General features: G+C 59.0%; 2 protein-coding genes across 3 annotated transcripts; both read right to left on the minus strand.

Annotated features, from left to right (window-relative positions):
• Positions 1–1,189: 1,189 nt before the first annotated feature.
• Positions 1,190–10,136, minus strand: PLEKHH3 (pleckstrin homology, MyTH4 and FERM domain containing H3; the record flags this gene model as incomplete). 2 transcript variants are annotated; one of them, XM_080713851.1, is made up of 13 exons in its annotated part: positions 1,190–1,366; positions 2,230–2,421; positions 2,705–3,163; positions 3,369–3,501; positions 3,804–3,931; positions 4,169–4,376; positions 4,949–5,255; positions 6,522–6,642; positions 6,748–6,905; positions 6,991–7,182; positions 7,291–7,370; positions 7,750–7,805; positions 9,975–10,136. In XM_080713851.1, 13 exons carry the CDS (start codon positions 10,134–10,136, stop codon positions 1,190–1,192), a joined length of 2,373 nt encoding a protein of 790 aa, XP_080569977.1. The 2 variants fall into 2 exon arrangements, with proteins under 2 accessions (XP_080569977.1, XP_080569976.1); XM_080713850.1 differs by having other exon boundaries at positions 3,795–3,931.
• Positions 10,137–12,747: 2,611 nt separating this feature from the next.
• Positions 12,748–14,620, minus strand: CCR10 (C-C motif chemokine receptor 10; the record flags this gene model as incomplete). The annotated part of the gene is made up of 2 exons (XM_080713882.1): positions 12,748–13,806; positions 14,597–14,620. 2 exons carry the CDS (start codon positions 14,618–14,620, stop codon positions 12,748–12,750), a joined length of 1,083 nt encoding a protein of 360 aa, XP_080570008.1.
• Positions 14,621–15,093: the final 473 nt, after the last annotated feature.

Below are 15,093 nucleotides of genomic sequence, written 5' to 3' on the forward strand. Positions count from 1 at the left end.
CCTTCCTATATTCATCTCCAGCCCAGGAGCTGGCCCTACTTCCTCACTTCCATTCCTGACCCTTGATATGCTTGTTCATTTCAAATAATATAATAAAGCTTGGTGGTGAATATAGTCAGGGCTTGTCTACGAACATGGGGGATGGTGAAGGTGTCTGCAGTTCCCAGGTATGTAGGGTGGCCTTCACCTGTTCTAACTTCTTCACACTTAGTCCAGTCTACTATCCCCATTGGTATCCCTTGCCTTGAACCAGGCCATTTTATTGGAGTCAGCCCCTCTCTCTCTTGATTACAGAGAGTTAATAAGGTCTGCTGTCTCTTCAGTGTCTAAGCCTTTGTCTCAGATTCAGCCAATGTTGCCCCAGCCTCCTCCATTCAGGAAAGAGCATGCGAGTCTAACGGAAATAGGGCTGGTGCATTTTGAGTAGGTCAGAAAAGCTGGGACTCTGGGTTCTCAGTGTCCAGGGCCATCAGAGGCTCAGGAACTCAAACCAGTTCAACCCAGCCTGACCAGTAGGCATGGAACTCAAGAGTAAGGCTGAGCTCATCCTGAGTTCTTTTTCTGCGCCAGAGAAGTTCCTGGGTCTGTATCCTGCCCCAAGCTTCCCTCCATCTCGGGCCCTAAGTAGTGAGCATACCAGAGATAAATGCAAACAGGACCCAGAAGCTGGACTCCAGGGTAGGGCAGTGCCAATCTCCATGACTCACTGCCTCCACCCTTCGGGATGCCAGGAGGCCACCCCTATACCACTCCACGGAGAGGCTAATTGCCAGCTTCCAATACTGCCTTCTTGCCTGCCCCACCCACCATCCTATGGCAGAGCACTGGCCAAGAGGTTAATCCAGAAGGTCAAGGAGGGTGGAGCTCTGTGGTGTCCAGACTCCTCTCAAGCCTGGTAAAAGCCCAGAGTGTGGGTGTCCCGGGGCGGAGCACCGAGCTGTGGCGCTCCAACTTGTCTCACTGACAACACTCCGACAGGAGGGGTTTGTGTAAATAAGGATTTTTTTTTTTTGCTTCTCTTCTACAAATAAATTAAGAAACAAACTAGAAAATTGTCCATACCCATTGTAGCCCTTGGGTGTGGGGCATGCCCTGTCCCTGCAGGGCCAAAAGGGTCCATGGTTTCAAATCTCAGAGCAGTCCTGGCCCAGGCTGGCGGGAGGGGGGAAGTCGTGACCTCTTGGCAGGCTCAGTCCTGCAGCTGCCCCAAGCAGCCAGACTGTCCCTGGGGCTCATCCAGGCCTTGGTGCTGGCTGGGAGGGGAGGTGTCTGGCAGGTCTTGGCATGGAGGAGCAGAGCTGCTGCAGGGCCTCTCGGGGGAGGGGTGGGCCAAGTAGGCATTCACCAGCTGCATGATCTCTTCCACCTAAGAAAGGGCAGAGGTCAGAGCTCAGCAAGGGCTGCTGGGTTCTCTTCCTCTTTTCCTCCTTCCCTCCTCTCCCTGTTTCACCTATGTGCCATTCTTGCTTCTGTTTCCTCTTCTACTGTGCCAAGGTTATTCTCCTCCAGCCCTCTGCACACAATTCCTTCTGCCTGGAATACTGTCCCCCTAGCTCATAGTCGGGGATACCCCCCATTTGGGCGTTGGGTGCGACTGAGAACATTAAATAAAAATAAGGGAGCCGGGCATGGTGGCACATGCCTGTAATCACAGTACTTGGGAGGCTGAGGCAGGAGGACTGTAGGTTGGTGGCCAGCCTCAGTAACTCATAGCAAGGCCCTCTGCAACTTAGTGAGACCCTGTTATAAAATAAAAAATTGGGCCAGGGGTATAGCTCAGAAGAGTGACCCTGGATGCAATCCCTAATATCAAAGAAATCAAAAATAAATAAGGGAGAGATGGAGATACCCAAGGAAGTACTGAGTAATTGTTTTTTTTTTTTTTTTTCTGAAAAGAGGGTGGTAAGCCAATTAGTTTGGGGACCTGTGCGCCCAGATCTTCCTATGGCTAGCTTAAATGTCTCCCTGTTTGAAAATCTGTCCCTGACTACACTGTGCTAAGGCCCCAGTCATTTCTTGTCACATGCCTTTCCTTTGTGCCATTTAAGCCTATCTTAAATAATCTTTGATTCTTTGTTTATTGTCTGACTCCCCCACTCTAAGCTTCTCGGAGCTTATCTCTGATCACTGCTGGATCCCCAGTGCCTAAAGCTGTCCATAGACTACTGTTCAATAAATGTTTCTTGATTTCTCTTCCCTCCTCCTTCCAGAGCCCCTTTCCCCATTCACCTGGGGACTCTGCAGCAGGAGCTGGCTCTCACCCACCCTCAGGGCCAGGGTGTGGGGGCCTATTAGCTGGCAGGCGGCCACATGGCCATAGCTGACGCTGTGGATGGGTTCTGCCTCACCAGGCCGGGAGAGAGACATGGCCTTGGCTCCCAGGCCCAGGCATAGCTTCTGTGGAGCACCTCCACCAGGCTCCTGCAGGCAGAGGAGCAGAGTCAGGGTGGAAGGAGGGGCTCCTACAGCATTCTTTCTGGTAGGGGAAGATGGCTACGTGGAGGAGGGACCTTCCTGACCCCTCAAATGATAAACAGTGCACTATGGAGCTGACTAGGGGTCCGGGAGGTGCAGGCCCCAAAGGCTGGTGTCTCCTGGGGTTTGGATGCAAGGAATAAAGAGACCCACAGTGGGAGCCTGTGGCTCTGGGGCAAAAGTGTGGGGCGTGGGCCGCCAGAGTCCCCTTCTCCCTTCTCCCCCTCACCGTGCTCAGCTCCAGAACGTCATACCGAGCAGCGCCGAACCCCGGACACTGCGCCGCCAGAGCCAGGTAGGCAGCCATGGCCTCAGCTCGGCCCATGCCCCGTAGCCGCTTCCAGCCGCCCAGCACCGCGGCGGCCGTGCGGGCGCCGCCGCCTCCTTCGCGAGTCGCGCTTCCCGCGATGTGGCCGGGCCCGCCGCGCCGAGCCCGCTCCGCCCGCCTCTTGGCCAGGCCGGGGCTCCAGAGCGCCCCGGCCAGCAGGGCGGTGGAGGGCGGCGGCCGGGGGGCCGGGCGGGGCGGGTCTCCCCGAGGCGGGGCGGGGGGCGGCAGCAGGCGGTCCAGGCCCGGCCAGGGCACCCGCGGGGAGAAGTCGCGGTGCAGGCTCTGCAGGCGCAGCGCCGCCAGGGCGCGCAGGGTGTCCTCGGGCGGGGGAGGCCGGCCGCGCAGCAGCAGAGCGTGAGCCTGCAAGGGAGGTGCGGCTCAGAAGGAGCCCGGGAGGCCGCCGTACCCGAAAACCCCTAGGGGTGGGGATCTGAGCAGGTCTGGGGTCGCCGAGAGTCTCCCTGGGCTTGCTTCAAACAAAAAAAGATTGGGTAAAATGGCCCAGAAAAAAAAGAGATCAGGCTTAGAGGGTCCGCTTAGAGATGTGAACGTCGGAGACCCTCACCTGCTCAAAGAGGAAAGGTAGTTCGTGACCTTCTGGGGACAGTCCCTCAGGGTGCAGGGGTCCGTGAAGACGCAGACACAGCCTCCACCCGGAGTCGGGCGAGTCCTCCAGCCCGGCTTCCTCCGCCGCCAAACTGCGGAAGAGAAAAGGACGCCGCGCCTTGGATTGGGGGGCCCCGGCGGGGCGCCGGAGCTTGGGGAACGGGGCGGGGCCGACGAGGGGGCGTGGCCATGTGTGTGGCCAGACTCCTGCGGAGGAGACCCCCCAGCGGAGCCTACAAGTCTGACTACACACCGCCCACAGGGAGGGGTTGGTCGGAAAATCGCAGAATTAGTAGCCAGAGTTCGATAAATGTTTGCTTAGCGATCGACTGAAGCTGAGAAGCTGATGGGCTGATACAGAACAGGGCTGGGGCTGGACATTTACTTCTCAAACCTGGTGAGCACGTCGGCCACGAGGGTCCCTCCAGCCAGTGCTCGTTCCTGGGCCCCCCGCTGCTCGTACAACGCGAAAGCATTGCGGCTCCGGGCCAAACCCAGCCGCCCCACCAGCTCTCGGGCCACCTAGAAGGGAGACAGGGAGTCAGACCTGGAGGGTTCGTGCCAGGATTCTGGGAAGGGCTGATCCAACTGGAGGGGTCTCTTAGTCCCCGCCACCACTCCCTCCTTTACTGGAATAAGGAATCTAAGACTCGGGGAAAGACCTAGGAACCAGGAGAGCCAAGAATTAAAAAAAAAAAAAAAAAAAAAGTGGGAACGCCAGGTTGCAGGAAGCTTGAGGGGCGCTTTTTCTGGTCTCACCTCCCCGGCTGTCGTGTGGGAGTCGATGGCCACAGGGCAGGCGCCAGCCCCCGGACAGTGCACGGTGCACAACAGCTCCTGTCGTTGGCTCAGTGCGGAAATCTCTGCCAGCGAAGGCACCAGCTCTCGACCGCGGGTCCGGCCCAGCGCTTTCCGGATGAAGCGCGCATATTCTGCCAGTTCCGAGTCTGGGAGCGCCTGCTCAGTCCTGGATTAGGAGGAATCCGAGGATCGGTGCTCTATGGGCTTCTCTTTCTCTCCTCTTCCCCTTCCCCCTCGCCTTCTTGTATAGTTTATTCCATTGGATCAATTTCCTCCCCTCCAACTCAAGTTCCTTCTTGAAGTCAGTCTAATTCTGTGATTAGACTAAGAGCTAAGTTATTTTCAAAGGTCCCGATCCCCACTCAACCCTCACTCAGAGCCTCCAACCCCCACGGTCTGATTTTCCTCAGGGCTGAAATCCAAAATTAAGCCACATTAATATGCTTTTTAAGGCCCTGGCGTTCACCTGCCCTCACCCAAGGAAAAGTATCCTTTCTATAATCCCTCTGCCCTAATGGAGTCTTACTGTAATTCATCTGCTCAAAGGTGGGCAGAGCTTGTAATTCCCACAAAGGCATTGGATACATAATACCACTCCTAAACGTGAACAAGTCCTTTCTCTTCTCTGGATCTAGGTTTTCTACCTGCCAACCCCTTTGCAAAGGCCTGCCATTCACTCCCAGACCTCTAGCTCCTTTGCCCTGGTCTTATACTTTATGCCTACTTCTCCCCTCTCACCTCTCCAAATGCCCCAAGAGGTGCCCCCGGACAGCTCCCCCAGGCCTGAAGGTGCAGCTCATGCAGGTGAGGAGCTGCCAGTACCGCAGGGTAGCAGGGTCTTGGGTAGCAGGGAGCCCAGGAGGACCAGCAGGGCCGGAGGTTTGCTTAGCCAGCTGCAGGAAGAGTTCATCCCGGAGTGCAGGCAGGTCCCGGCAGGTTTGGAGCACACCCTGCATCAGGGGCCCGGGGCGCCGCGCCCCCTCCAGTGCCTGCAGTGCCAGGAACAGCCGCACCGCCTCCTCTCGCAAGGGTGCATAGCCTGGACCTGCGGGAGGGTGGGGGTGGAGGGACGGTTTGGAGAGGGGACACAGAGGTGCGCCCTGGGAGGAAGGCAGGAACCAGGGGAAGGTCAGGAGTATAAGGAGAGAAGGGGCGGCAAAGAGGGGTGGGTACGAATGACAGGAAGAGTGAAGGGAAAGCAATGGTCCCACAGAGCTAAACTAGCAACCTGTGCCTCCCAGGAATCCCCTCTCCTTATCCGGCTAAGCCTGGACTTTGAGTTAGTAAGGTAGAGGTTCAAACCCAACTCTGTAACTGGGAACTGAGAGCTATTACTGTGAGCCAGAAATTAGGTTGTTCTGGGAGTTGGAAAACCAGAGTCCTACCAGGCATGTTGGTGCACGCCTGTAATCCCCGTACTTGCTAGGCTAAGACTGGAGGGTCGCAGGTTCAAGGACTGAGACTCTCATCAATTTAGCCAGACCCTCTTTCAAAAGAACAATAAAATAGGGCTGGGGGTGTAGCTCAGAAGTAGAATGCTGCTGGGCGTGGTGACACACCCTTGTAATCCCAGCACTTGGGAGGCTGAGACAGGAGGATCACACAGGTTTGAAGCCAGCCTCAGCTACTTAGTGAGGCTCTCAGCAACTTAGTGAGACCCTGTTTCCAAATAAAATATAAAAAATAGGTCTGGGAGTATAGCCCAGAGGTAGAAAGCCTCTGGGTTCCACCCCCAGTACTACACACACACACACACACACACACACACACACACACAGAGAGAGTAGAATGCTTCTGGGTTTGATCCCCAGGATCACAAAAAAAGAAAGAAAGAAAGGAAGGAGGAAGGAAGGAAGGAAGGAAGGAAGGAAGGAAAGAGAAAAGAAAAAGACCAGAGTCTCCCAGCTCCCCTAAGTCCTCCAGCTTTAGGACCAGGATGGTCACTACACCCTTTTGGTAAGAGGTATAGCTGGATAGATACATAGTCTCCCTCAGTGGTGGCTTCTGTACCACTTGTAAAAGTAATATGATATGGTCTTAAGAGTACAAAAATATTAGAACATAAAAACTCCTGGAAGTACATTAGTGGTCAGACACCCTTAGTGAAATGGTTGCAGAGGACTCTTTATTTCTGTTCTGACATCTCTCCCTTCTACCCTGGCCACCTTCCTGTTTCATCTTCATCCTTTGGAAAGTAAGGAGCTGGGAAGGTATCTTGAAGACTCTCAGGACCTTTCCCATGAAGGAATTCAGATTCTTACTCTGATCCACCCCTCCCCATCCCAGGGACTTGGACCAAAGGGCCGCTCACCTGGGGCGCTGACTCCGTAGGGCAGGGGCAGAAGAGGAGCATACAAGGCTCCAGTAGTGTGCCTCAGAATCGGGTTCCTCCGGTAGATGAGAGCCACCGCCTCTGGGTCCCCGCAGCTCTCCTAGAGCCGGGGAAGAGGGTCATCTCGATGGGGAAGGGAGCACCCCAGGAGCCCAGAGAGTGTTGGGCGACCACTTCCCTGGCTCTCACTGGCATTCTCTCTCACCTGAATGTCCCTGAGCAGTAGCTGGGTGGGGGTCTCCAGCGGTGCCTTGGAGGAGATCACTTCACGCAAGGCCACCCCCCAACGCTCGGCCTCCGCCTGGCGAGGGGAGCAGAGGCGGATACTGTGTTTCCGGCCAGACACAGTCACTGACCACAGACCTGGTACAAAGAGAGACCGTGGAGGACAATTAGGACCAGTTGGGGCCCCAGCCAGGAGGATAGGAGCATCTCCAATAGGTCTCACCGGTCTCCTTGGGCCTGCGCTCTGGGCCAGTCACAGAACACAGGCTGGTGAGCACGAGGCTCCCGAGGCGCCGCGCCCCCTTTCCGCTGCCGCTGAACTGGTCCAGGGAGTCTCGGGTGAGCACGAACCAGGCTCGGCGTGGGGGCAGCCATGGCCGCGCGCCTCCTCCACGGGGCTCGCGGTACAGCCAACCTGGGAGAAGAGGGAGGGAAGGGGCATCAGCCGGAGGAGAGAGGGTACCTAGTATCCCCTGGAAAGTTGCAATTGAGGGCCTCTACAGTGCGGTGACGGTGTCCCCACCTTTTACAACGACGTCGGGGTCGTCCTCCGGCAGCCCCTTTTCTGGGATGAGGCTCCTCGTCTCCTCCCAACTCTGCAGCCTGGGCCAGAGAGGAAGGAGCGTTGTTGGACCCGGCTGCTGAGCCTCCTCTCCGCCTCCAGGGGGCTCCTCAGTAGGGTCTCCCTTGAGTAGGATGGGTGCCTGCTCCTCGGCTGGGCACCCCTCCTCCAGGCTGTGGGAACCGCCGGGCTGTTCTGACCTTGCACCAGAAATAGCCAGGACCCCCCCTCTTCCTCCTCGCGCCCCCGGCCGGACCGCCCCCCCCTCCCGGGTCCCGGGACCCCAGCCAAACCACAGCGTCCGGCGGCGGCGTTGGGCCTCTCCCTTATTGCACAACTCCGCGCAGGAGAGCGGAGAAGATGGGGGTCCTAGGAACCAGCTGAGGTCTAAAAACGACAGAGTGCAGAGAAGAAGCTCACCTGTCCGAGACCGGCCCGCTCCTCACCGGCTGAGTCAGCGTCACGTCCAGGGGACCCTGGGGAGAGAGGCAAGGAAACCGGGCCTCAGGCAGATCCCCCCTCGTGCAGTGCCTGTGGCCTCGGTGCCTAGGACAGCGCTGCCCAGGGCATCTAGGAACGAGTCAAGCAGTGGGGTGGTGACTGGGCCGGGCGAATAGGAGTTGCTCTGGGATATCCTCTCCTGGCGGCCCTACGGAACAAGCTCTACAGCCAGCACGGAGCTGAGACACCAAAGCTCCCACCCCATCGCCGTTACTCTTTGAAGATGGAATCAGGGGTGGGGAAGAGCACTGGGCAGAGAGTTAGGAGACATGGAGACTAGACCACTAACTCACTGTGGAACTTTGAGCTAATCTCCTCCTCCCATCTCTGGGATTTACTTTCCCCATTTTGGAAGGGGTTACTAGGGATTGAACCTAGGGGTACTCTATCTCCAAGTTACACTCCCAGCCCTATTTTATTTTTTATTTGGAAATAGAGTCTCCCTAAGTTGCTGAGAGCCTCACTAAGTTGCTGAGGCTGGCTTCGAACTTGCAGTCCTCCTGTCTTGGCCTCCCAAGTACTGGGATTACAGGCGTGTACCACCACTCCTGGCTCCTCATCTTTGAGATGGGATAGGTGGACCGAGTGTCTTCCCTCTCTCTGGCAATCTCGAAATCACCTCCCTCCTCGTTTCTCCTTCACTCAGAAAAGGGCAGTTGGTGGGTACAGAGATGAAGGAAGGAAAGCGGGACCCTTTCAGAACAGGGCTTTGTCCAAGAGCTTCGTGCCTTCTCCACAGACACTCCTGAGACTCAGGATGCCAGCCCCTTTGCTGGGGGCTCCGGAAGGGGCAGGCTGAGGAATTGCACACGTTTTCCAGTTTAGGTGTAGATTTTGGCCTCCTCTCACCCACCCCCATTCTAGCCCCTCTGTCCTAGAACCTCAGCTAGACCGGGGTCTGAGAAATGCTTCAAACCCACTCCAGAGCCAAGCCAGGCAGGAACTGAGCCCGCTCCCACAGCGCCCAGACTGCTAGAGAGCCTGGAAGGGGGAGGGGAAAGGGGGACCAGGGACACCTGTCCCCATGCTCCGAGGAGGAGGTGGAGCATTAGGGAGGCGATGGCCTGGATGACAGCAGACCCTGCTCAGGCTGGAAGCTTGGGGACATCTGGGTCCCGTGCCTTCCCTGGGAGTAGACCCACCTATTTTCTGCAGGGTCTGGGCAGAACTCTTAGGCACAGCACCCCAGGGGCAGGTACTGATCTCTCTCTTAGACCAGCTCACTTAATCGCAGTCCCCTGCTTCCCTCCTGCTCCCCTCTATATTTATCTGCCCTCTGCCTCGCCAGGTGCTGGCGCAGGCCCCAGCGGCGCAGCCCGCCCCACCCGGGCACTGAGCCACTGGGCCTGCTGGGGACCCCTGAGTGGGGGATGGGAGCCTGACCCAGGCTACAGCACACCGGAGTCCGGAGTCCGGTTGCCCCTGTGTGGGGGCCTGGGAGAGAGCAAGTCAGAGGATGGAGGTCTTGCACATCCATCGTGCCTCAGTTTCCCCACCAAGGGATTTGACAAAACCCAACAGCCAGATGTCCCTCATCACCCCCTCAGAGATTTCCCAGGAACCTCACCAAAGAAGGCCGATTGTTCTGTTCCGAGTGGCAGGGTAATGGCAAGGGGTCCTCAAAGGACCGGAGCCCCCAGCTCCCTCTCCTTGAGGTCCTCACCACGGACCCCAATCCTAAGAAGCCTTCTACCCCTCTCCCAGGTCCAGGTGGGGGGAGCTCGTGCATCTGGCCCCAGTGCTCACGAACTGGGAGCGGAGGGGACCCAGGCGTTCGAGCCGCCCAGCCGGCCTCGCCACATTCCTTGGCGCTGGCGGAGGCGGAAGGAGACGGGGATGGGACGCGGGCCCGGCGGGGAAGGGAGAGGCAGAGGCAGGGCCAGGTCGCGCCACGCGCGACGCCTCCTCTGCCTCGGGGCCCCCAGCAGGTGGACAGCGCCCAGTGAGCGGCGCGAGGCCCACAGGCACATCGCGGTAGGGTGCTCCTTTGAGCTCCTAGGGGCTCTGGCCTCCAGACAAGACTCTCCCCCACATCCATGGTTTGCCCAAAGTGCGGCGTTTGGCTGGAGTGGAGCAGGATCAGGCGTGACGGCCGGTCGTAGGGACAGGGATTGAGACGAGGCTCCAAATCCCCTGGGACTTACCCTCCCGCCGCCCGCTGGACTCGGGGTCCGTAGCTCAAAGGTCTCCTCGTCCTCGTCTTCGTCCCCGTCCCCGCTAAGCTCGCCGTCGCCGTAGTCCCGGTGCAGAAGAGTGAAGCCTCGACGGCAGCAGAGGAGCCACCACAACCCCCCGGGGAGAGGCATCCGGGCGAGCAGCCGGGGGGTGGGGGCGCGGGCAGCCGAGGCCGAGCAGCGGGGGATTCTGAGAAACTGGCGCGGCTCCGACCCGAGCGCGGAAAAGATGAGGCGGGAGGAGGAGGTGGGAGAGGGGAGCCGGGAGGAGGCGGTGTCCAGCGCTGGGGTGCAAGGGGACTCTGGTGCCTGCGGTGGGCTCCACGTCTGGGCCCCTGGAGGGGGAGGGGGAAGGCGTCCAGGGCCGGGGGGTGGGGAGCAGAGAGCAATGTCCGGAGCTGGGAAGTAGTGTCCGTTGTAGTGTCCAGCCCTGTGGGGGGCAGTGTCCGGTGCAGTGTCCGAGGTGGGCAGTAGTCCAAGCTCCAGGGAGGGTCGTGTCCGGTAGGGCGTCCGGTGGCCGGGGCCCCGGCGGCGCGCGCTGCGCTCCCTGCAGCCCGGGCACTGGCGCGCTGGGGGCGCGAGCGGAGCTCGGGGACCCCGCCTCCCCAGCCCTCACCCCTCGGCCCCCCTTCTCCCTTCTTTCTCTCCTCCCTTCTTTACAGGGCAGGGTCCACGTTTCGTCACTGCTTCCTCCGCCCAATCCCTGTGCCTGGAGCCGGGCGCGGCCACCAATCACACGCCTGGAACGGCGGCGGGTTGCATCATGTGCCCCTGGCTGGGTGACAGCGGGGAGGGGCGGGGGGGCTTGGGAGGGAGGGGCGGGGCGCTGTTGGCCACGCCCCAGCCTCTGAGGTCGGCCGCGGGGTGCCAGTGACGTCACGGAAGCCCGCCTTCAGGCTCTTGTTTTAACTCTTGTCTCACCAATCCGCAAATTAAGAACCCTCTAGAGAGGGAGCCCTGAAGAACTCAAGGCCTCGGGCCGGGGAGAAGCCCGAGGACTGCGCTCAACCCCGGTCTCCTTTCCGGGTGGAGAAAGGGAAGATTAGCTATCGCGAGGGTACTCAGACCTGAGCGGGACCCAACTCTTAAGGGCGGCCCTGCATCCCTGGAGTTAAAGCTCGTTCCTAAATCTGAGTCACCTCATTTTTGAGGTGAAGAAGCCGAGGCAGAGACACCGGGAATGCGCAGATCTAGGCTAGAAATAAAATCGAAATTAGAACGTGCAGCTCGAGTAGGAAAAGTGAGTGGCTTGTAGGGAATTCTGTGGGCTCTGAATAGAGCGCAGGCCTCCCAGGGCAGGTTCTGAGCCAGAAGGGGTTAACCAGGGCGCGCGGCGGCCGGGGCGGGGCTGGGACCGCGGGCGCGCGGTGCTGACTCAGCGGCGGTCCCCTCTGTCTTCAGCGGAGGTTTCCAGGTCGGTCCTCAAGGGCTTGGCGTGCGCTGCCCCTCGAGGATCGTCGCGATCTCGCGGCCTTCCCTTCGTCCTGGCCCCTAGAGGCCGAGGCTTTCGGAGTCCGCCGCCCGAGGCTCTTGGAAGGACACTAGCCCAGGCTGGGCTGTGCTGGGCGGGACAGGGCGGGGACTTCTGGCCAGCACCTCCCAGGAGACCTCCTGGCCACGCCACGCCCTTCTCGCCCCTAGACTCCTGGCTGGAGCGGTGGGTACAGCTTTGCTGACCGGATATTAAACTTTGAGAATTGTCCCACGCGCGTGAACGCCATCCTGTCTGTTGTGATCTTGCAAAACAAAGACCCAGACCAGGAGTCGACGCCGCCGCCTCTAGTGGCTGTCCTGGCTGCGCCTTCGCCCTAGATGAGACCGGCCTGTACTGAGATTTCCCAAGCCTGGAGACACTACAAGTGTAAACTCTCTTCCCCAAGGGAAGAGAGATCCAAGGGACCTGGATCTCAGGCCCCTTGCCTGCAGGGAAGTTCTTTCCGTGGTCTAACCTCCCTCTTTCTCAGCCAGTTAAGTGTGTTTCCTACCCTTTTCCCAAGGAAGATGGAGAACAACTCGTACCCCCCCCCACACACACCATTTCCCATGATAACTCCTATTTGGAAATTTGCAAATTGCAATTCCCTCCTTGGCTTTTCTCCAACTCAACTTTTAAAATTACTTTTTTCTTCCCATCGCAAAACTTTAGATTTACAGTGGTAATCTAATAGAAACCCCCACTCCAAATGGGAATCTCCTTCCACCCCCAACACCACCTCCACACCATGCACAGTCACACACACAGCCCCCAACAGCCTCAGCTGACACATTCCAGGGGCCGGGAACTCGGTCCTTGCTAAGGCAGCCATTACTGGATAGCGTTCTGGTTGTTAGAAAGCTCTTCCTTACAAGAGAAACCCCCGCCCCTCCTCTCCTGGCAGCTTTCCCACCTCACCTCTGCTGGCTGAGACTGGGTAAAGGTGGAGGGGGGAGTCAGTACCCAGAGCTTTAAGCAGTCTCTTCAGCACCCCGCCCCACTCAAGGCTCTCAGCGCCTCCCGCTCAGACCCAGGCGCGGGGGTGGGGTGGAGGTGTAACCCGCCGTCTGCCCAGCTGCAAATCACTTCCAAGTCGGTGTTGCAAAAATAGTAACAGTTCGGTCGCATCTCATTTCCAGGTTATCAATTTAATGTGTCAAGGCACAGAAGCAATCCGTTTAGGTTCCAACCTCTTCCTCGGTGCCCCACCCACCCACTCCTCTCCCGGGAGCCGTTTCTTGCGCCCGCCCCTCCTCAGGATTTGCAGCCCTAGTGGTCCCAGGAGAGACTGTGGGTCTCGGTGGGAGCAGAGCAGGAAGACAGGCGGGGCCGGCGGGGGCAGCGGCCGCGGGGCCCTGGGCTGCAGCCCCCGCCCCGTAGCAATCTCCGCAGGTCCTGGCGGAAACGCAGGCCCAGAAAGGCGTAGAGCACGGGGTTGAGGCCGCAGCGAGCGAGGGCCAAGCCGCCCGTCACCAGCAGCGCCAGGTCCTTGCGCTTGCTGGCAGGGCAGCTCCGTTCGCGGGCTGCCAGGAGATCGGCCGTGTCCAGGAGCAGGGCAAGGCTGTAGGGCAGCTGCAGCACTACGAAGGCCGCCACCAAGGCCACCACGACGCGCAGAGCGCGCCGGCGCTCGGGCCCCCTGGCGGCCAGCAGCGTGCGGCCCAGGAGCGCATAACAGGCTGCCATGACGCCCAGCGGCAGCGCGAAGCCCAGGACCACCTGCGCCACGGCGCTGGCCCCCTTCACGGTGTGCGTGAGGCCCTCGGGGAAGACGAGTCGACAGCGCCGCTGGCCTTCCCGCAGCCCGTCCCGGCTGAAGAGGAGCGCGGGTAGCGCCAGGAGAAGAGAGAGCAACCACACCATGGCTGAGACCAAGTGCGCCCGGCTGGGCGTGGAGGGCCGCTGCCCGGCTGGGAGCGCCCGCGCGATGGCCACGTAGCGGTCGGCGCTGATGCAGGCTAGGAAGAGGAAGCCGGCGTGGAAGGAGGCCGAGTAGAGGCCCGAGATGGCACGGCAGGTGGCACTTCCTAGACCCCAGCCCTGCAGAGCTCCTGCTGCAGCAAAGGGCAGGGTCAGGGCCAACAGGAGGTCGGCCAGGGCCAGCTGGAGCAGGTGGGCGGAGGTGGGCGAGCGGGCAGTGCTTCGGGCTGCCAGATGCGTGGCCAGGACCAAGCCATTGCCAGCCAGACCCAGCGCAGCCACAATCAGGGAGACGCTGGGTTGGAAGACCCGACTGAAGGCCTGAACATCTGCCTTGTGGCAAAGCTCCGGGAACAGCTCAGTGGAGTAGGTCTCCTCATCATCCCCGGAGTAGGGGCCCCAGGAAACCTGGGGAGGTCAAAATGAGAGGCGCGCCTGTGTGAGACATCTTCCCACACCCCTGCCTTCCCCACCTCGCTGGGAGCTCCTGTGTGACCAGAGAAAAACAGCACACCCGGAGAAAATCAACTCCAGACTCTTCCTAGCACACGCTGACCAGGCCCTGGCTTCTCTGGTACCCCACTTGCCTCTGCCTGCTTCCTGGTTGACTTTGAGCAAGCCACTTGCCCTTTCTGGACCTCTAGTAGGAAGTATCCAGGCCCACAGTCCCATTTAGCCCTGGCAAGGCTTGCAGTGAGGGCTGTTTGAAGCATGGAAGATAATGGATGCAAAGCATCCACTCTTCATAGCTTAAGCATCTCTATTATTAATAAATCTTCCCTGCAGTGGTGCAGGACTTATCCCAGCTATTTTGGAAGCTGAGACAGGAGGATTACAGGTTCGAAGCCAGCCTGGGCAATTTAGAGAGACCCTGTCTAGCCCTGGGCTCAATCTCCAGAACAGAAGAAAGAAGAAGAAACTAATAATAATAATCTTCCCCTTCCCTTTACAGTGCCAGATGCTGGCTTTGCCTCAGACCTGGACCCTGGACTCAAAGCCTGACCCGGAGTGGGTTTCCATCTGTCTTTTCCCTTCTCCACCCCCCACCCCACCACTACCTTTAGTACAGGTCCGCTGAATCACTCTTGTCAAGGGGTCTCAAAGGTTGAGGCTCAGGTTTGGAGGCAGAGGGTGGCAGAAGCCTGTTGCCAGGTGGAGAAAATCCCCTTCCCTCCCCCACCCCCGTTCCCACTCCCACCTGCTCTGTGGGCTCCATCCCCATCTCTGGCTACAAAGGTTTCAGAGGTATAACCACAGTGGGTAGAAGTTAAATAACCAGTGGTACAGGAAGGAAGGGGCGGGCAGAGAGAAGGGCCAAGAGAGAGGTGGGGATCAGGGTCTCATTTTCCCCATCCCACCTCCCCTAAAAGGTTTTTCTCCCCCCCCCCCCAGAAGAGGAATAGAACGGCTATGGAAATTCATCATTTGCTCGCTAGCTGTGTGATCTCTTTGAGTCTCATCTGCAAAGTGGAGTAAGCTAAAAATGCTGAATTCACAGTGTTAAGGAAAGTGCCCAGCCTCCAGCCCCGAGTGTTATTTGCCTTTATTTTCCCTTCACCCCATGTCTTGCCTTTGCTTTTCTCTTGCCACCCCTGTGGCCCCAGTCCCTGCCAGCCTCGGGTTACTCGGGGTATTTCCCGGTGGCTGGAGGTTTTCTACCCCCGCCCTTTCGCAGCAGGGCTGAGGCGCGCGCTT

The sequence above is a fragment of the Muscardinus avellanarius genome (genome assembly GCF_963383645.1).
Source record: "Muscardinus avellanarius genome assembly, chromosome: 16".
In the NCBI taxonomy this organism is placed as follows: domain Eukaryota; kingdom Metazoa; phylum Chordata; class Mammalia; order Rodentia; family Gliridae; genus Muscardinus; species Muscardinus avellanarius.